This window comes from Tachyglossus aculeatus, chromosome 21 (assembly GCF_015852505.1).
Source record: "Tachyglossus aculeatus isolate mTacAcu1 chromosome 21, mTacAcu1.pri, whole genome shotgun sequence".
Lineage (NCBI taxonomy): Eukaryota > Metazoa > Chordata > Mammalia > Monotremata > Tachyglossidae > Tachyglossus > Tachyglossus aculeatus.
Genome location: NC_052086.1, coordinates 74,061,230 through 74,083,751, shown reverse-complemented (window position 1 = coordinate 74,083,751; position 22,522 = coordinate 74,061,230). Strand labels below are relative to the sequence as shown.

Genomic DNA, 22,522 nt, shown 5'->3' with positions numbered 1-22,522 from the left:
TGCCATTCTCACCTCCACAGCATCACCAAGATCCGCCCTTTCCTCTCCATCCAAACCGCTACCTTGCTGGTTCAATCTCTCATCCTATCCCGACTGGATTACTGCATCAGCCTCCTCGTTGATCTCCCATCCTCCTGTCTCTCCCTGCTTCAGTCTGTACTTCACTCTGCTGCCCAGATTATCTTTGTGCAGAAACGCTCGGGTCATTTTACTCCCCTCCTTGAAAATCTCCAGTGGCTGCCTGTCAACTGCGAATCAAGCAAAAACTCTTCACTTGGCTTAAAGGCTCTCCATTACCTTCCCCCCTCCTACCTCACCTCCCTTCTCTCCTTCTACAGCCCATCCCGCACCCTCCACTCCTCTGCCGCTAACCTCCTCACTGTACCTCGTTCTCGCCTGTCCCACCGTCGACCCCCAGCCCATGTCCTTCCCCTGGACTGGAATGCCCTCCCTTCACACATCTGCCAAGCTAGCTCTTTTCCTCCCTTCAAAGCCCTACTGAGAGCTCACCTCCTCCAGGAGGCCTTCCCAGACTGAGCCCCCTTTTTCCTCTCCTCCTCCCCATCCTCCCCATCTTACCTCCTTCCTCTCCCCACTGCACTTGTATATATAGTTGTACAGATTTATTACTCTATTTATTTTACTTGTACATATTTACTATTCTATTTATTTTGTTAATGATGTGCATATAGCTTTAATTCTATTTGTTCTGATGATTTTGACACCTGTCTACATGTTTTGTTTTGTTCCCTGTCTCCCCCTTCTAGACTGTGAGCCTGTTGTTGGGTAGGGACCATCTCTATATGTTGCTGACTTGTACTTCCCAAGCGCTTAGTACAGTGCTCTGCACACAGTAAGCGCTCGATAAATGCGATTGAATGAATGAACTAATCTTTCTTTTATTAAAGGAGAACTTGATGTTGCTAAAAACTGTATAATTACACCACTTCTATGAAACATTGATAAAAGCTTGTGTTCCTATCTATTCGAAAGAAAATGGAAGTTATCTAATTTCCATTTGTTTTTCATTCTCACTTTAGGTTATTTCTTATGAGGATCATGGATATCCCATATCTCAATTTAGAAGGACCAGACTGTAAGTGATTTTCAGCTTTGATTTTGAGAATTTGAGAGAGTTGCCTGTAAGGAGAGCTAGCAAAATATTCCTAAAGAAATTGTTTGACTCTTTTAAACTGCAGTGATGGTTAAGTGTATGAGAATAACGACATTTCATTTGCACATCTAACTTTTGTTTAGTTTTCCAAAGCTTGTAGAATGTCTGTTTAACTCTCTTCTAAATTTTTTCAGCTGAACCAAAACACTGCAGAATAGAACTGCTGCATGATTTTTTCTAAACATCTTTGTTCCCATTTTTGAGACTGATTTATTTGCTTGCCTAGTATAGTTGCATTGTGGAAAAAAAAAGGTTCCTTGTACAGCCATTTTATTTGGGGGGAATTTAAACCCAGGAGCTTTATTGGAATACTTTTGTTTAAACCTTTGTTCCTACAATTCCTACAGGTTTTTTCCCTTAAAAGCTTGTAGCATAAAAAGTCTATGGGAGAGAAACTGACTTTTCTTTTTTTCCCCTCTCCCGGTCTCTCTTCCTTTTCCTTCTCTCCTCTAATCCACCCCCTCCCTTTTTCCCTGCCTCTATTTAATTCTTGATTGTGTGCCTCAGGGATGTAAAATTGGGAAAACCATACTTAAACAAAACCAGTCCATGCGGTTGAGTAATCAGTTATTTAGGCTTTGTTAAAACAAACAAAACAAAGAAAGGGTAAACTAAAAAGGGAAACAGAAATAGCCTGCCATAGCAATCCTAACAAAGAGTTGATGCTCCGTGTCTTAGAAAGAGCCACAGTGAGACCTTAATAGTCTGAGAGAATACTGCAGTCTAGAATCCCAGCAGGTATAAACTCAGCCTAGATGAGTCTGCTGAAATTGGAGTAAACCAAGAGATGACTGAACCCTACTAATCCTATTTAGAAAGCCCAACTCGAGGTTGTTTAGGAACCATGCAGGGTTCACAGAGTCCATAAGCTGTGATGTAGTCTAGCCTGGGTTTGGCTCCAAAGCTTCTGGATATTTTTTTTGTCTTCAAAGAAACCCCTGGAGCAATGACTCAGTGACAGCCAAAAATAGAACTTAGAGTTGTCTGTAGAGCAAGAAATGTTGTAACGTTCTTGGTCACCTTTCAAATATAAACCTTCCATTAAAAATTTTCTTGTAGTGCAGCCCAAGAGAGATCATGTTCTCCATGTGACCTTCCCAAAAGAATGGAAAACTAGCGACCTTTACCAGCTTTTCAGTGCCTTTGGTAAGTGATTCACAATTCTGAACTTCAGTTTTCTTTTGGCCTGGATAGTGGTTGGTGTAGAGACGAGGAATGATTCATTTGAGAATAAAAGCATGTTAAGGCCCACACTTTTCCCCTTTCCTGTTTGTCACCTTTGCCACCTTTCGTAGGCTGTTGCAGTCCAGAGCCGTGAACCAATTCAAGAGTAATATCAGTGGGTGATGTGTCTCAAAAATCAGGTCTATCTTTTGAATAGATTTTATTATACATTTTGCTCTGCCCAGAAAAAAGTTTACTAAGAAGACTTAGTAAGTCTTGAGTAATAATGAGTAAGAATGACCTGTATAATTTTCTTCTATAGTCTAGCCCACACACTTCATTCACTCCTCTAATGCAAACCTACTCACTGTACGTCAATATCGTCTGTATCACCACCGAACCCTTGCCCAACTCCTGCCTCTGGCCTGGAACCGTTCCTCTTCCCCCACTCCCTTCTGCATCCCCCTGACTTGCTCTCTCTCTTCTTCCCACCTCCCTGCACCACAGAACTTATATACATATATGCAATTTATTTCATTCATTTATTCAATCATATTTATTGAGCGCTTACTGTGTGCAGAGCACTGTACTAAGTGCTTGGGAAGTACAAATCGGCAACATATAGAGACGGTCTGTACCCAAAAACAGGCTCACAGTCTAGAAGGGGGAGACAGACAACAAAACAAAACAGGCAAGATACCTATCATTAGCCCCCAAAATATAAATGATCAAAAATATATAAATAGATATGCTTAGTTTTAACACCCCCAAAATGTGTTGCTCAAGACACCAGAACATTTTTAAAGGTTGTTCTATGAGATTTCCTCACCCAAAGGATTTGTTGAACATTTCAGTCCTAACTCAGTGAAGAATAAATGGTCAGTAAGTATTTTTCCAAGTAGCAAACGGTAATTTCTTCTGCTTCTCTTAGTTTTAGAATGACCCTTATTAATGTCTGTCTCCCCCCCCAAAGACTATAAGCTCACTGTGAGCAGGGAATGTGTCTGTTTATTGTTGTATTGCACTCTCCCAAGCACTTAGTACAGTGCTCTGCACACAGCAAGTGCTCAATAAATACAATTGAATAAATGAATGAATGAAATATGACAGTCCACCACTCTCCCCACCTTCAGAGCCTTATAATCACATCTCCAAGACACCTTTCCTGATTAAGGCCTCATCTCCCTTATCCCCTCTTCCTTCTCTGTCACCTATGCACTTGGATCTGTATACTTTAAGCACTTGATATTCATCCCACACTCAGGCCCTTAGCACTTTTGTACATATCCATAATTTATTTTAATGTCTGTCTCTCCTTCTAGACTGAGCTCCTGATGGGCAGGGAACGTGGCTGCCAGTTTTATTGTGATTGTCAAATCGATAAATCATTGGCATTTATTGAGCCAGCTTGTAGTCTAGAGGGGGAGACAGGCATGTCTGTAAAAAAAAAAAAAATGTATGGGATAGGTACGTAAGTGCGTGGGGCTGAAGGAGGGGTGAATAAAGCATGCAAATCAAAGTTCAAGGGTGACACAGAAGGGAGTGAGAAGAGGAAGTGAAGGCCTAGTCGGGGAAGGCCTCTTCGAGAAGATGTACCTTCAAAAGGCTTTGAAGGTGGGGAGAGTAAGAGGCCTTTCCTGACTAAACCCTGAGGTAGTGCAGTGTTCTACAGACAGTAAGTGCTCAAAAAGTACCATTGATTATACTGGGGTCTTTTATACTTTCCTTCAAATACTTAGTTTCCCGTCTTTATACAGTAAGCACTCAATAAATACAATTGATTGAGTCCACTTGTAGTGAAAAATTTCTTTAATGGTATTCATTAAAGCAAGTATGTTGTGCCAAGTGGGGATATTAAGTTGAATGGCCTCCTTTTCTTCCTAAACCACCTTTTGGTAGGCTGCTTCTGAGCATCTTCTTCTGCCCTTCTGAACATCTCTTCCCATCTTTAGACTCCTGTATCAGGGTTGTCGTCTTCAAATATTTTTAAAAGGTCACTTGCTTTCTTGAATATTGATATGAGGCTTTTTCATCCAAAAATCTAAATCCTAGCTGGTTGTAGAGCAAAGTTTAGTCTAGTCTTAGTGAGAACCCTGGGCACTTCCTCCTTTTCTGCCAGAGAACAGGCATTTCTCTCCTTCATCCGAAAGCAGCACAGATAGGGGGCAGGTAGGTGACTTTAGGTGGAGTTACTCGGCCTCTTTAATCTTGCTGACTCTTAGTTTGTGTTGAGGGAGTAGCTCTGAAAGAGAGAATTTCTTGCTTTCACTTGAAAGCAGTATAAAATTGGGGCAGGAGAGGCAGCTCTAGAATCTAAGCTCATCTTTCATTCATTCATTCAATCGTATTTATTGAGCACTTACTGTGTGCAGAGCACTGTACTAAGCGCTTGGGAAGTACAAGCTGGCAACATATAGAGACGGTCCCCACCCAACAACGAGCTCACAGTCTAGAAGGGGGAGACAGACAACAAAACAAAACATGTAGACAGGTGTCAAAGTCGTTAGAACAAATAGAATTAAAGCTAAATGCACATCATTAACAAAATAAATAGAATAGTAAATATGTACAAGTAAAATAGAATAATAAGTCTGTACAACTATATATACAAGTGCGGTGGGGAGGGGAAGGAGGCAGGGCAAGGGGAATGGGGAGGAGGAGAGGAAAAAGGGGGCTCAGTCTGGGAAGGCCTCTTGGAGGAGGTGAGCTCTCAGTAGGGGTTTGAAGGGAGGAAGAGAGCTAACTTGGCGGATGTGTGCAGGGAGGGCATTCCAGGCCAGGGGAAGGACGTGGGCCCAGGGTCAATGGCGGGACAGGCAAGAACAAAGTACAGTGGGCAGGAAATGTGTCTGTTTATATTGTACTCTCCCAAGTGCTTAGTATGCTTCAGTACACCTAAGATTTCTGCCTTTGCTATCTGATCCCATCTGTGATGTAGCCCTCCTGAGAACCCGGCTGAGACAGAGAAGCTGTGCTTCATTTTGGTGTACAGAAAGGGGCCAGGAGGGAATAGAATTCCTGGAGGTAATTGGATGTCAGCTGGGGCTTTCAAATCCTGGGTTACGTCAGCATTTAGCGTAAGACATAGCCTTGGGTCTTCCATATTGTGTTTCGAACTGGGGATCTACCTCTACCAAAATCTCAGAATCTAGAAAGTGCTCAGATTCTTGAATCAATCAATCGTATTTATTGAGCGCTTACTGTGTGCAGAGCACTGTACTAAGCACTTGGGAAGTACAAGTTGGCAACATATACAGTCCCTACCCAACAGTGGGCTCACAGTCTAAAAGGGGGAGACAGAGAACAAAACCAAACATACTAACAAAATAAAATAAATAGAATAGATATGTACAAGTAAGATAAATAAACAGAGTAATAAATATGTACAAACATATATACATATATACAGGTGCTGTGGGGAAGGGAAGGAGGTAAGATGGGGGGGATGGAGAGGGGGACGAGGGGGAGAGGAAGGAAGGGGCTCAGTCTGGGAAGGCCTCCTGGAGGAGGTGAGCTCTCAGTAGGGCCTTGAAGGGAGGAAGAGAGCTAGCTTGGCGAATGGGCAGAGGGAGGGCATTCCAGGCCCGGGGGATGACGTGGGCCGGGGGTCGACGGCGGGACAGGCGAGAATGAGGTACGGTGAGGAGATTAGCGGCGGAGGAGCGGAGGGTGCGGGCTGGGCTGTAGAAGGAGAGAAGGGAGGTGAGGTAGGAGGGGGCGAGGTGATGGACAGCCTTGAAGCCCAAGGTGAGGAGTTTCTGCCTGATGCGCAGATTGATTGGTAGCCATTGGAGATTTTTGAGGAGGGGAGTAACATGCCCAGAGCATTTCTGGACAGAGACAATCCGGGCAGCAGCATGAAGTATGGATTGAAGTGGGGAGAGACACGAGGATGGGAGATCAGAGAGAAGGCTGATGCAGTAACCTTTTGAACCTTTTGTAGCTTTCCTTCAGTGGCTATCTGGCCTTGAAGCCCTGCTGTTGGTCTGGTGAACAGAACCCTGGTTTAATGCCTTCAAATGGTGATGGGTTTTTAACCATGGAATCACTTAAGTATCCCACTAGGTAGACAGACCTAGCAGGAATCCTGAAAACTGATGACTGAAGTGGACAGCAAAGACTGCAGTGGCTAACAAAGCAGCCAGTTGGTGGATCTTATCACTTCGACACAGTGTCGGCTTATGCTACTGCCATTTATACCATAAGTGTGCCTAGATTCAGTGCTTAGAACATTGCTTGGCACATAGTAAGCACTTAACAAATACCATCATCGTCATCATGGAAAAAACAATCTGTGCATCAGCCAATCAATAGTTTTTATTGAGCACTTGTTGTGTGCAGAGCACTATACTAAGTACTTGGGAGAGCATAATAGAATCAGACAGGATCTACCTACTCTCCCAAGCGCTTAGTACTGTGCTCAATACCCAGTGCTCAAATAACATTAGTTGACTGATATCAGTGTAGTGGGGAAGATAAATAATACAATTAATTGCATATAGAAAGAAAAGGGGGGGGCTGTGTTCATGAATTAGAGCAGAGTTGGTAGACACATTCCCTGCCCACAAGCAGTTTACAGTCTAGAGAGGACAAGCAGAACTGTAGTCTGGAAAGGGGAATTGGGGAGGAATTCCAGGCAGTGGGGAGGAAATGAGCAAGAAATTGGGAGCAGGAGAGACGAAAACGAGGGACATTGAGTAGGTTAGCATGATAGAAACCAAGAGTGCGAGCTGGGCTGTTCTGGGAGAAGAGTGTAGGTTAGTAGGATGGAGAAAGCTGATGGAGTACTTCAGAGTTAATGGTCAGGAGTTTCTGCTTTAGGCAGAGAGGAGTGGACAACAACCATTTGACGTTTTTGAACCAAGAGGTCGAGGAGGATTAGGGTAGAGTAAAGTCTGCTAGATTTGGCAAGTAGGTCATTCTAAAGAGCACTTTGTAATGTCTGCATCCTGACCTGCATATTTGTTCTTTGTACAGTTCGGTGAGATAATAATAATAATAAGGTATTTGTTAAGTGCTTACTATGTGCCAAGCACTGTTCTAAGCACTGGGGTAGATACAAGGTAATCAGGTTGTCCAACGTGGTGCTCACAGTTTTAATCCCATTTTCCAAATGAAGTAACTGAGGCACAGAGAAGTTAAATGGCTTGTCCACGGTCACACAGCAGACAAGTAGGAGCAATGAAGAGTGTAAGCAGATGGAAAGAGCTAACGTGTAAGATAGAAATGGTAAGGATCCTTGAAGCCAGTGGTAAAGGTCTTTCTGCTAGATACCTGTATTTAAAACCACGCATTTTGTTATTGACGTGTAGCTCTGCGGTTTTTCAATAGACACTTAGTTTGTCTTGGAAGCACCTTTCTGTTGCTTTGTCGATAGAGGATTGGGAAGAGAGACCCGAAAATGCCGAGGTAAACTACTCCTTCCCTAGAGGTGGTTGAAATTGAAATAGGCTACTTAGAAAAGTTGAGGATTTTCCTCCCAAGATTAATATAAAAATCATGGATCACCTTTTCTGGAATGCTTATAAGCATTCCATAGGTGGAGGAAAATGAAGCAGTTCGTGCTTTAAGTTCCTTGCAGCTTGTGATTCTGTTTAAATTCATAAGTGTAATGGAAATATTAGTGTACACCTTTTCACACTAATAGGGTTTAAATGTCATCTTGTATTGCTAGAGTACTTGGCGTGTGTCGATCCTTAAGTGCACTTTTAAAAATTATTTGCATAGAGTGTGTTTCTTTGATTAAATTGTACCTGATAGTATATATGGGCAAATATTCACTTTCTGTGTTTGAACATTTCAGGAAACATTCAGGTGTCTTGGATTGATGATACATCAGCATTTGTCTCTCTTAGTCAACCTGAACAAGTGCAGATAGGTAAGGATTTTTGAAAATGAATTTTCTTGCCCGATCTATGGAGTGCATATTTCACCACAGTAATTTGAACAAAATGCAGTGAAACCAGTAGATTTTTAGGTGTTTTCAAGTTGCCTAGATATGGACATAAATATGATACTATAACCAGCTTCTGGAACCTGAGCTTATTGTCATAAGTTGTTTTCTTCTGAATAAAAAGAAACACTTAATGGTATTGGAACCATATTTATTTATTACAACATTCCCTCACAATCTCCAGAAGAGGCCCATAATAGATTTTGCTTCGTTACCTCCATTTCCTATCATTTTAAGATATTAGTGGATTGGTCAGCTGCATTTCACTGCCTGGGGGTAGGGTTTTTTTGTAAGAGCAAATGTGGCAGAAATTAAAGGGGCAGCCAAATTGATGCCAATATTTGTCTTTCCCAATGTGAACTCCACATTTATAAATTGTTGTATTGGAAGATTCCAGATTAATCACGTAATATTGAGGCTTTATAGAGTGTCAGTTCACAAGCAGGTGTACAGAAGGCTATTGTATTTTCTCCTCAGATTAGATTTGAAAAGTATTGCTTCAGTGGAGCTTCTCTTTTCTGAATGAAATGGTTTTGCAAATCAATCGCTGGTATTTATTGAGCGGCTACAGAGTGCATAGCACTGAATTAAATGCTTGGGAGAGTACAACAGAAACAAGACATGTTCCCTCCCCTCAAGGAGCATACACTCTATTGGGGGAGACAGACAGACAAAAATTCTGTACAAATAGTGGAAGCAGGAGGAAGAACAAGGATATAACAGGTAGTAGTACAAATATTAGGTTTAAATAGCTAAATCAATAATTGAAATATACAAATAAATATATATGTATGCTGAGGATACGATTAAATACTCAGTACAAAGCTTTATGCCCCTTAAGTGGCTTTCCTTAGGGAGAAACTCTGAGAATCTTATTTTGGGTTTTGAAAAAAGCTGTATTGCATTTTAATGTCTAAGGATCTGTATGGCACCTTCAATTTTAGCATGAAAGGTGCAACTAAGATTACTAGCAGATACTAGATCATTTTAATGGTACTAGGTGGTTGTGCATTTAAGCTAAATAGCTCTAACCATGGAATTATAAGAAGCTTGAGAATTTCTACCAAGAGCGTACTTGTCTGGTAAGATCTTGGCACAGCATTAACTGAGAATGCTGTTCTAGGCATTTAACTAACTTGGGAGTGCAGGCCCCCTGAACTTGTGATGGTCATTCAGAAAACTGAAAAATAAGTTCATGCTGAGACATATATCTATTTGCTTGTGGAGTAAGTACTAGAGTGAGAGAGGGCAAAGGTGGAGAGACGTGCAGAAACAGGATTTGTTAGATTGGGGGGTTGTCCCAAGGGTAATTGTTGACCTTTTGAAAATCCATTTTTTCCCTGATCCAGGACTATTACATTTAAAAAGCTAAGTACTAGTTACTGATTTTAAATGCACTGGGTAAGAAAGGTTTTTAAATTTCATGATATTTCAGATTTAATGCTCTGTACCTATGAGGTTTGTTGTTGCACCATAAATATGTGACTACATATTTCCCCACACCCAGATAGTGCATATAAGAAAATCCCATTTTACAGGGAGAGAATCGATTGCTAATGTAATATAGGAAATAAAACCAGAACAGAACCCAGTAATTGGCTTTTTTTTGTAATCTTTCTGCTTTTCTACAAATAGACTGCTATGTAGATGATTTTTTCTTGAAGCCATCTTCAGCGTTACTAGCACACTTTGAAGGTCATTGCAGTCTTCTTTCTTGGGCACTAGAAAACGATTAGGATTTAAACATTGCCTTTAACCAAATCAGTGATTTTTATAAAAATGCTGCTATATGAAGCACCGAGAGAAACACTTTAGCCTCAGGTAGGCAGTGCTGGTGACTTTGGTCCATTGCTTCAGCTTCTAAAATTGTGTACATGTCATTAATTTTTTTTTTTACAGCAGTGGAAGTCTTAATAATAATAAAACATATTTTGTTATCTTAAATGTCCTGTTAGAAACCCCAGAGCTAACTTAAACAATTTACGTAGTCACAGCGATGGAACCAGTGGGGCCTGATAGATCAATAATACAGCAGTGGAAAAATCATTAAATTCCTATTTATAAAAGCAGCTCAAAGTGCTCTCTCTGGCTCTTCTACAAACTATTTTTGACTCAAGCTCAAAGATGATTTTACTGACACCTGTTTTTTGTAAATGGATAATTTAAGTAGTTTTTAAAACTTTGTCATGCATTTTGCTGAGAACTGATCATATTTGAAGTTTGGGCAGTGATTGGTTTGCACTACTTTTAGGTATATTGGATGTTTAAGATGAGCTACTTGGTTCAGGGAAATAAATTTAAAATGTTTTTATTCTCATGGAAAACCTTCACTGACTAGGTACAAAGTTATTTCATTCAGGGAATCTCAGTACAACCCGCTCTATGTCAAGGGGTAAATTTGCCCAGTGTATAAATGAGCATGAATGCAATGTATGAAAGCAAGACTGAAGGGAAATTAAAGCATTGTACTATTCGAAAGGATTCTGTGGGATGGTCTTGTGACATTACCTAGGGGAATACAAAATGAATAGATTAGTAGGTCTGTTCTGGTCTTAATATCAGTATTAAAATATGGTCTTTTCTTTCACCCAGAATAGTATAAAATATGCTTTCTCGTGCCAGGAATTCTTTGGAAGTGTCTTTTGCAGTGGTGGTTAATATCACTGGAACATTTATTTTGGATAATCATCCTTACCAGTGGTATTTATTGAGTGCTTACTGTGAGCAGAGCATTGTACTGAGCAATTGGGAGAGTAGAACAGAGTTGGGAGACACTTTCCATGCCCACAGCAAACTTACAGTCAAGAGATGCTGGAAAATAGGACCCATGTGAATAATAAAATGCAGTTAAAAAAGCTGATGATGCAACATAAACATTTTAAACAAAGGGAATATCAAAAATGTATTTTTTGCAAAACCACCTGAACATAGATGATTCCAAAAATGCCTTAATCTGCTTGAGTTAGGTCTACATTAGCTTATTTGTTAAAAGGAAAAGATGAGTGTGACTCCAGAATTTGTATTCTACCTGTTTGTACCAAACTGAACTACATAAAAAATCGACTTCTGTGTGGATAGGTAAGCTAAAGATGTTGGTAAAATTATGTTGACAGTTTATATAGTACTTGAATTGCTGGGCATCATTGAAATGTTACTGGTCATTTAGCAAATAAAAAAAGGGCAAATTTTGCATAGAAGCTACTAATGTACTTCTGTTAGTATTCCGTTAATTTGGTTTTGAGTCGTTAGCTTATCAGGATTCATGTTGGGTAGAAAATTTAATATACGGGCATTCTCCACAGTAAAGCTGTGATGTGTTCCTCGAAAATACGGTTGTATGGTGAAATGCTGTGTTGGGGGACTTATTTTACCATAGACTTACATATTGGGATTCAATCAGTGTTATTCGTTGAGTGCTTATGCTGTGCAGAGTACTGCACAAAGCAAGCACTTGAAAGATAAGTATAAGTATAAGGAACTTGGTAGACCCAATCCCTGCCCACGGAGAGTTTACAGTCTACAAGGGTCAACAGACATTAAAATAAGAGTACGTACTGGGGCAATGGGATATGTTGCAAAACCTCTGGAAAAGTAGGAAATTGTTTTTGTGCTATTTTACTCTTATGTTAATCATCACTAAACTACTGTGTAATATTTATCAAAATAATTCAAGGCATAATAGCCCAGCAGTAACTAAATGAGGATTTTTATGATTATGAAGCTCTGCAAAAGTAGAAACGTGTTCTGCTGACTGTATGTGTGGTTTTTCTTCTTTAATTGGATACATTGAGATTGAACCAGGCTTCTTCTTTTCTTCATAAAGCACCTTGATTACTGGGTGTAAGAAGGGTCCTGATAATAGTAATGATTTAAGGTATAAAATAGGTAATCTGCAGGGTTAAACTCCAAGCTCACCATAGCCAAATTACGTATGTTAAACTGAATATGTATTTAAAAAACTGTTTTAACTGACTTTTATATAAAGTATGTTCTCTATGCAAATTACAGTTGGAAAAGATAAACGGAAATCTGAATTGAATTTTATTTCTCTCGAAATTTCTAATTCCAAATAAAATGAGTAGATAGCAGTATGGTCCTTCAGTTTTTCTGTTTTTTTAAGAGCAAAAATAATGCAACTTTAATTTTAACCTGAGAATCAAGGTAAAAACATTTTCTGACATAACAAAAAAAATTCTTAGTGGGGGCATATTTAATATTTATCACCTGTCAAGTCAGACATCATGAATATTGATTTTTGGTTGGCTTTGTGACACCATTCTGTAGAATTGGAATGTTATGGTAAGTAAAGTATTTTAAAAGCTATTTTAATGGTTAAATATTTTTCGGGTGAAAGATATTTAACAAAACTGCTGAGTTTCATATATTCCATTTGGACCAATGAAACATATGACTGGCAATTGTAATGAAACTGGAAGAGTGAATGGAAGGATTTATGAACATAGAAACTCAAAAATGTGTAACTGTGAACTATCCAAGCTTACTAGAGAATTAGAAGCAGCATGGCCTAGTGGTGAGAATTTTGTGAGTCAGGGATTGTGGGTTCTAATCCCGGCTCTGCATCTTGTCTGCTGTGTGACTTGGGCAAGTCACTTCACTTCTCTGGGCCTCAGTTGTCTCATTTCTAACATGGGTATTGAGACCATGAGCCCCACGTGGAACAGGGGACTGGGTGATGTGTCCTAGGGATTAATAGATGAAAACCTCCTGGAGGAGGTGGCTTTTCCTGAAGGTGTTGAATGTGGGGGAGAGTCAAAATTTTTCATGTAGTTATAGTTTGTTTTATGTCTGTCTCTCCCTGTAGATAATAAGCTCCTTATGGCAGGGATCCCATTTACAAACTATTGAATAGTACTTTCCCAAGTGCTTGAGTACAGTGCTGTGCACATAGTAAGAGCTCAATAAATACCATTGATTCATTGATAATGTGGCAGATTTGAGAGGGGAAGGATTTTCATATAGGGGAAAAGGTATGAGAAATAAGTAATGAAAAAATGGTATTTGTTAAGCACTTACTATGTGCCAGGCACTGTACTAAGCACTGGGATGGATATAAACTCATTGGGTTGGACACAATCCCTGTCCCATTTAGGTCTCACTCTCCCAATCCCCATTTTACAGATGAGGTAACTGAGGCACAGAGAAGTGAAGTGACTTGCCCAAGGTCACGCAACAAATGGCAGAGCCAGGATTAGAACCCCATGACTTTCAGACTCCCAGTCCCTTACTCTGTCCACTATGCCATGCTGCTTTTCGATGAAAGACACGAGATTGGGAAGGAAGAGCTGGGAGGCAGCCTGAAGGTAAGGAGGAGACAACTGGTGGAGTACCAGTGAGAAGAGAGATTAGTCAGAGAAGGCTCTCTGGAGGAGATGTAATTTTAATAGGGCCTTGAAGACGGGGAGAGTGGGAGTCAATTGGTTATGAAGAGGAATAGAGTTCGGGCAGGAGGAAGAGCGTGAGCAAGAGGTTGGCAGGGGGATGAGAGCGAGGCACCATGAGTAGGTTGGGATTAGAGGAGCTAAGTGTGTAGGGGAGGATGTAGTGCGAGAGGAATGAGTATAGGTAGAGGGGGGGATACACTACCAGAACAGTTGTAGATAGAAGTGAGGCGTTCTGGGAGAGATGCGTCCATGGCATCGCTATTTGTCAGAGACGACCCATCAGCAAAAGACAGGCAAGACAAAAGGGGAGAGGGACGATTGGTTGCCTAAAAAAGCAACGGCGAGGAATTTCTGCTTGATTCGGAATTGATAGATCGGCAAACGGAGTATTTGGAGGAGTGGGGAGATGTGTGCATAACAATTTTATTTATTTATTTATTTTTAGAATAAAAGATACAGCTAGCGGAGTGATGTAGTATTGTCTGGAGAGAGGCAGAGAGGTGAATGAGGAGATTGATGCAGTAATTGAGATGGGACATGACAAGTACTTGGATTAGCCCACTGTTGGGTAGGGACTGTCTCTATATGTTGCCAATTTGTACTTCCCAAGCGCTTAGTACAGTGCTCTGCACACAGTAAGCGCTCAATAAATATGATTGATTGATTGATTGATTAGCGAGGTGCAGTTTGGATGGAGAGGAAGAGGTGGATTCTGGAGATGTGGTGAAGATAGAACAAACAGGATTTACTGGCTATGGGGGTTGATGGAGAGAGATGAGTAGAGGTTAGTGCCACGGTTTCAGGTTTGTGAGACAAGTAGGATGGTGGTCTCTGCAGTGATGGAAAAACGGAGGGGAAGGGAAGGTTATGGAGGGAAGATGGAGAGTTCAGTATTGGGCATGTGGAGTTTCAGGTGACAGCAGGACATCCAGATGGAGATATCCTGAATGCAGGAGGAAATACGAGATTGCAGAGGAGAAACACAGGCTGGGGAATCAGGACCTGGGTTCTAATCCCAGCTCCTCCATTGGTCTGCTTGGGCATGTCACAACTTTTCTGTACCTGTTTCCTCATCAGTAAGAAGGGGATTAAATCTCACTCTCTCCAGTTTAGACATTGAAGATGGAAGTTGGCACCTCTCAGACCTTAAGCTTTCTGATATAGTTAGTGGACCCAAGCACACTATCTAAGAGCTTAAAACGAAACCCACTCACTAAATTTAATCAAGAATAAAAAAGTTGTAAGGGTAGCCTAGTATTTCATTATTTGGACCGATACATGTTCTCAGATGAGTCATTTGTGACAAAAATTGTGAGGAAATGACTCAGTTCTGTTATGATTAAATTTGTTCTATCAACAATAGAGTAAATTTCATCTCCATGTACTTAAAATTTAAGTGCAGGGCTTTGGGGGAACCAGAAGGTGTACATTGCCTAATCCAATTTGCAGCATTCTTGTAATACGGAATGTTATAGTGCATCTAACAGTTAAACACACACACACACACACACACACACACACACACACACACACACACACACACACACACTTACATTAGATGCCAAGATTGAGCCTGATGTTAGAAAATCCCAAAATTTTGCTTGATTGCATAACGGGGTATTGAATGTGAATATAATAAGTCTTTGTGAGATTTCTTCCTGAGCAAGTTTTTAGTGTCGAATCCAAGACATTCCTGATTTAATTATTATTAAAAATCTGCCCTTATGAGCTTGAAAAAAAAATGAAAACTAGCTAGCATTTGACTTATTTGCTCTGTTTATTTGGTAATGCTTCCCCAGTGGGATTCAGAAATTTCAAACTGATCTTTCACTTAAGAAAGATCACAGTTATTGCATCAGCCTCTTCATTGACCTCCCTGCCTCCAGCCTCTCCCCACTCCAATACGTAACTTACTTTGCTGCCCTGATCATTTTTCTAAAAAAAAGTTCTGCGCACATCACCTCTCTCCTCAGAAACTTCCAATTGTTGCCCATCCATCTCTATAGCAAACAGGAACTCCTCACTATTGGCTTTAAGACACTCAATCAGCCCCCCCTCCCCAACTCATTCTCCTTCCTATTTCGACTGGGAACCCCCAAAAGGGACAGCGACTGTGTCTGAACTGATTATCCTTAATCTACTCCAGCACATAGCTCAGTGCTTGGCACACAGTAAGTGCTTAACAAACATCAAATTTATTATTACCTAACCTTGCTAACCTACTCCCTGTCATCCTGCACACTTCTGTCCTGTCACGTACCTACTCACTGTGCCTCAATCTCATCTCTCTTGCAACCGACTTCCCTGCTGACATCCTCCCCCGGGCTTGGAACTCCCCCCCCCTTTCATATCCGACAGACCAAGGCTCTCCCTTATATTGAAAGCCTTACTAAGATTATGTCTCCTCCAAGAAGCTTTCTGGGATTGACCGCTCCTTACCCCAGGCTATTTGCCATCCCTTCTGCATTTATTGCATTAAAATATCTCGTCCCATTGTAATAATAATAATGATAATAATGATGGTATTTGCTAAGCGCTTACTATGTGCTAAGCACTGTTCTAAGCACTGGGGGAGATATAAGTTTTCAGGTTGTCCCAGGTGAGACTCACAATCTTAATCCCCATTTTACAGATGAGGTAACTGAGGTACAGAGAAGGGAAGTGATTTGCCCAAAGTCACACAGCTGACAAGTGGCGGAGCCGGGATTAGAACCCACGACCTCTGACTCCCAAGCCCGGGCTCTTTCCACTAGGCTATGCTGCTTCTAATAGAAGTGGCGTGTCCTATCCTCTCCCCAAATGTAGGTTAACTTTTGCTGATCTTTTCTCCCTCTTTCCCTTTATTTGTCTCTCCTTATTTGTTGTGTTGTGGTAATCTTGACCTGGCCCTATACTCTGTCTTTCTCTCCTGGGACTTCTCATTGCCTTTGTAAGTATCCTCTTCACCTGGTATTCAGTGTTACTGTTTTCCCTTGTTCCGTAACATTACATTCCCCTCTGAGACTTCTTTTAACTTACAGGATTTCCCCGAAGACTTTCCCCCCCATCTTGTCCCTCTTCCTTTTGCTTTTCACTCTCCTTAGGAACCTTTCACCTTGCCCATTTCCCTGGTTATGGCATAACGATTTATTGAGACCCTATTGCACAAAACACTATGCAAAGTACATCAGAATTTAATAGCCGTGCTCTCTGACCTCAAGGACCTGACAATCTAGTGAGAAAGACACACAGTAATATACTTTACAGTTAAGAGAAACTGGGCTATGTGCATGATCTTATGCTTAGTAGCCGAACCACAGTCACTTTCCCAAAAGCTCTGATGAGGACATTTGATTTATCTGTCTGATTTGATTTGATTTGATTTGACATTTGACATTTGATTTGACTGTCCAAGCACTAGGACCTTTAGCTCTTTCTTCATATTAATCTGGACAACAGAATGGAGAAATAGTCATTTTTAGTTGTGAAATCACCTCTGATTGTTGCACTTTTTGTGCTGAGCTCCGTCAACTAAATGCAAAGCTGCAACTCCTGCTTGGAACAGAAAAAGGCTGTTTTGGGAGTACCACAGATTCAGGGCAAAGAATTTGCACACAGTAAGTGTTTAATAAATGCCATAAAAAAACTTAGCAGTTGGGAATTTTTTACCCAAGAACTCTAATGGAAATTTTGCTTAGTGCTCAGAGCTTAGAACAGTGCTTGGCACATAGTGAGCACTTAACCAATACCATAATTATTATTTTGCTCACTGTAACAATGCAGCGATCATAGCAACTCTGTTGCTCTGCTCTAGATATCCTTCAATTTGATTCCAGTGTACCAGGCAATTGGATAATAAGTCATGCTTACTTGGAATAATGGATTCATTTTCGCTCTGTCGTGTGAAACCCCAGAATGAGTTTGATTCAGTTCTCAGTGTCAGCAAACTAGCTCACACAGGATCATTCCATTGCATCAGCTGCTAAAACATCTCTCTTGTTCTATGACCATATAGAACTTGGCACCTGTTAGCATCTCCATCGAAAGATTTGTCATTTCAGAAATTTAACACTCTTTATTGTGTCTCTTTTGTCTCTCTTTAAATAAAGAAGGGATTTTAGTTTTTTCAGCTGGCTGCCATTTAGAGAAAGACATCTTTCGACTTCTGAATTGTTCCTCAAATTAATTGATTTTGAATTTTTTCTTCTGATTTAAGTACAAGCAATTGATCCTAAACAGTCATTATAGTCCATTTTCCAAATTCTTCCTCATATGATGTTCCGGGATTGAACCTTTAAAATGGGCTACCGTTTGCATTTAGCACATATGCATATATGGCAAGGCTGTATTTATATCCCATGTAATTAACACCGTTAGGACAGATTCAAAAGTTGATTTATACTTTCAAGCCTGTGCTTTTAATTTTTTTAATGTGGAAGGTGTATTGCTTACGCATGGAATTCCGTAGCTGCTTTTTCAGCCCTGCTCTTCCCCCAATGAACTCAATAGGAAAGGTGGCTTTGGACAGTATACTTAGTGTCGCATAAAATGCTCACAAGAATACCAGATTATTTTCTAGTTGTTAGGAGTCTGTTACTGAGCATTTACAAGTTATTCTTCATGAAAATGTCCCTAGATAAACTAGCCTTCACAGTAACACACTGGGCTGTTTAACTTTTCATTTTTGTCAAGCGAGTGAATTGTTTGTTCCCTTTGATATAGGTTTTGTACGAGAACGTTAATCAGCCATGTATTTTGCAGCCTCCCCCCACCCCCCCTGCTCCACTCTGCAGGGAGAATTAACCTCGAAGGGACAATTCAAATAAACCAAATTCCTAAACAGCAGAGCCAGGAGCATTTCCTTCCAGTGCAAGGAGACCTCTCTCCTGGGAGAAGGCGCGTGACTGCCACCGACGGCGTCCCACGAGCCACGAGATGGTGCTGTCATGCTAGCCATCGCAAAACCCCAATCCCATTTGAGTCAGAACTTTCAAATTTACCAGATTTGCATCTCATTCTTGTGGCCACACTTTCACAAGGTTGACTTTACCACGTACAACCCAGACAAAACGAATCTCTCAATTCTAGAGTGAAGTTTTTGAAAGTGTTAGACTGGAACATTAGCTAGGCAGGCGGTACTTTTGTAGTGACTTTTTGTATGGTATTCAAGTGCTTACTACGTGCCAGACACTGAACTAAGCGCTGGGGTAGGTTGGACCCAATTCACGTCCTGCATGGGGCTCACAGTCTTAATCCCCCATTTTACAGATGAGGTTACTGAGGCCTAGTGAAGTGACTTGTCTGTGGTCACATGGCAGATAGTTGGTGGAGCCGGGATTAGAACCCAGGTCCGTGCTTTTTGCACCAGGCCACGCCGTTTCTCAAACTTTTACCAAAGAACTGAAGATGCTGAAAACCAAGCAGGGGCAATCATCGTGCTAGCAATTCATCTCACAATCTGATTGGGTCTTGGCATTTAGCATAAATGACCTACAGAATGAAAAATGTAATGTAAGTTTATAACAAACCCTCTTGCCTAACCTGCATGCAGACCAGGACAGATAAGCTTCAGGGCCTGTTTGTGTAGGTCAGGTGAGCTCGCAACAATAAGACCTTTCTCTTCATTCATTTCATTCATTCATTCAATTGTATTTATTGAGCGCTTACTGTGTGCAAAGCACTGTACTAAGCACTTGGGATGTACAAGTCGGCAACATATAGAGACGGTCCCTACCTGACAACGGGCTCACAGTCTAGAAGGGGGAGACAGACAACAAAACAAAACATGTGGACAGGTGTCAAGTTGTCAGACGGACAACAAAATACCATCATACCATAATAATGATGGCATTTGTTAAGCATTTACTATGTGCAAAGCACTGTTCCAAGCGCCGGGGGGGATACAAGGTGATCAGGTTGTCCCATGTGGGGCTCACAGTCTTCATCCCCATTCTGAAGGAAAATATGAGGATCACATGTATTCCAGGGATCTGCTAGCCAGTAGTTTTATTGTTTTTTGCCATACCAAACTTTACCAGAGCTCTAGAAAAGCAGCTGAGACGAGTGATTCAGAGGTCGACTGTTCTAGTCCCAATTCCACCACTTGTCAGCTGTGTGACTTTAGTCAAGTCACTTGTCTGTGCCTCAGTTACCTGATCTGTAAAATGGGGGATTAAGAATGTGAGCCCCACGTGGGAAAACCTGATAACCTTGTATCTACCCTGGTGCTTAGAACAGTGCCTGGCACATAGTAAGCACTTAAATACTGTCATTATTATTATTATTGTTATTATTATGTCCTCCTTTCTCTGCCCACGCTCACCTAAGGGAGGAGGTGTTAATGAGCAGAGTGCAGCAGCTAGAAAGGAAACAGCCTGTGAGAGGAGGAAAAGCAAAGGCTTCACAATAAATCCGAGTAAATGTAAATCCAGATCTAAATGAGCAGAAACTTTCTACTCTTCCCCCAGAATGATCAGTGGCATGTTCAAGAGGAGGGCAGAATTTGAAATGAACAAATGGATTCTGACCATCATGGCCTGGAGACATTGTGTGGCTTTCAGGTTATCGTCACCACTTAATTTCTTGCTTTAGTAATAATAATTATGGTACTCGTTAGGCACTACTCTGTGCCAAGCAGTGTTCTGAGTCCTAGGGTAGATACATATTAATCAGATCGGACGCAGTCCCTGTCCTACTTGGGGCTCACACTCTTATCCCCATTTTACAGATGAGGAAACTGAGGCACAGAGAAGTTAAGTGACTTGCCCAAGTTCACAAAGCAGATATGTGGCAGAGCCAGGATTAGAACCCAGGTCCTTCTGACTCTCAGGCCTGTGCTGTATCCACTAAGCTGCAGTGTTTCTCTACAATATTAGTCTACAATTTACTATTCGATTTACTATTAAGTTTTCATTGCAGGGCAAAAAAAACCATGAGGAACTTGCTAGTCTACAGTAGCTGAACCAGTTTTGTGATTTAAAAAAAAATCAAACTAAAGGTATTTGTGAACCATTCGTGATCCAAGTCATTTACAAGGTCTCTTAAGTTAGATTAGAACCCTACCCCAACCAGTTTTAGGCTGTCTGGCCCCAACGATCCAGTGTACCCTAGCAACGAGGTTTCACATTTTATTTTCATTTTTAGATCCCAGTTTTGAGGTTTTGGGGGGCTTTAAATTGGCTTTTCCAACAGCTGTTAATGGAGCTTCCCATCAAAAACGATGAGCCTCTGGCAGGAGACTAGAGGGCTAACCATTCATTCATCTATTCAATCGTGTTTATTGAGCACTTACTGTGTGCAAAGCACTGTACTGAGCGCTTGGGAAGTATAAGTGGCAAAATATGGAGACAGTCCCTACCCAACAGTGAGCTCACAGTCTAGAATGTGTGAGCTATGTGCACGTAGGAGTTGATTGCTGGTTCTGGGGGGTTTGTGCTGTGCCCGGTATGTTCTCTCTTCTGCCAGTCATGTCCCAACTCGGGTACAGGGTGTATCGAATGGAGAGAGCATGGGTGTGGCACATTGCAGAGTGCATGTTTTTTACATGCAGAACCCATTTACAGCCAAAGTGGCCACAGTATAATGCCAAAATGATGATGATAATAATAATTATGGTATTTGTTAAGGACTTACTATAAGCCATGGCACTGTACTAAGTGTTGGGGTGGATACAAGCAAATCATGTTGGACACAGTTCCTGTCCCATGTGGGGCTCACAGTCTCAATCCCCAGTGCAAGGCAGTGAAGATTTTACAACTACTTTTATCATAGCCTCTACCATGATCTCTTTAGCAACTCAATAGCTAGACCTCCTAGATCTGTGAATTCTCAGGTCCATTTTGGTAGAAGATGACTAGTTTTGTCTAGTGGAAAGAACATAGGACTGGGACATGTCTGCTGTGTGACCTTGAGCAAGTCACTTAACTTCTCTGTGCCTCACTAACCTCATCTGTAAAATGGGGCTTAAAGCTGTGAGCTACATGTGGGACAGGGACTGTGTCCAACCTGATTACCTTGTATCTACCCCAATGCTTAGAACAGTGGTTAGCACATAGTAAGTGCTTAACCTAAACCACAATTATTGTTGCATATAGCCTCAGCTTTTTTTTGCCTCTTAGTCATTCAAATTAGAGGCCTCTCTTAGAAAAGTTACAGTCAGTTTGGCTTTTGAAGGAGTATGACATGACAGCTTACAGTGCTTTAGGAATACTAATTAATTCCACATTTTAATCAAAATAACTTCATAAAACTCCAGACGATATGCTTTCTACTTTACATAATACGCCTTCAGGGACATTGCAAAGTAATGGTTAAAATAGAACGTGTCTGCATGCAAGTGAATGAGTCAAATTGAGGGTAATATGCCTAGCATCATTGTTTTGTTTTTGCAGTGATATTAGCACACCAATCTATCAATGGACTCAAGTCTTTTCTCCAAACTATGTGAGTCTGTAACAAGACTGACCGATGGGAAAGATGATGTGGTCTACCCCAAAGTCTGCAGTGTGGGCTGATAGTATAATCAGCTTTATTGAGCACGAATTTTGGGCAGAACACATATCGAGTGCCTGGGAAGATGCAGTAGAATTAGGAGACATGACCAAGCCATCCATTAATGGTATTTATTGAGCATTTACTGTGTGCAGAGCACTCTACTAAGCGCTTGGGAGAATGTGACATACCAGAGTCGGTAGACATGCGCCATGCCCACAACAAGCTTTCAGGCTAGATCCAGGCCCTCGGTGAGCTCACAAGCAAGTATGGCTAAGTGTAGAAGCTAGAGCAAAGGTCTAAAAAAAATTATAGTGGTCCCATTTGCAGCCTTCATAAGATTTAGGTGATTGAGCTTTT

The 22,522-nt window shown here is 41.1% G+C and overlaps 1 protein-coding gene across 3 annotated transcripts in view; it reads left to right on the top strand.

Moving 5' to 3' along the window:
* The window catches only part of PARN (poly(A)-specific ribonuclease), a 188,853-nt gene that overhangs the window by 69,752 nt on the left and 96,579 nt on the right, over window positions 1–22,522 (top strand). For 2 of the 3 annotated variants that reach the window (XM_038763154.1, XM_038763156.1), the window contains exons 19-21: window positions 1,041–1,096; window positions 2,234–2,320; window positions 8,142–8,216. In XM_038763154.1, coding sequence (XP_038619082.1) covers window positions 1,041–1,096; window positions 2,234–2,320; window positions 8,142–8,216 — 218 coding nt within the window. The remainder of the gene's footprint in view (window positions 1–1,040; window positions 1,097–2,233; window positions 2,321–8,141; window positions 8,217–22,522) is intronic. The other variant, XM_038763155.1, reaches the window with a different exon arrangement.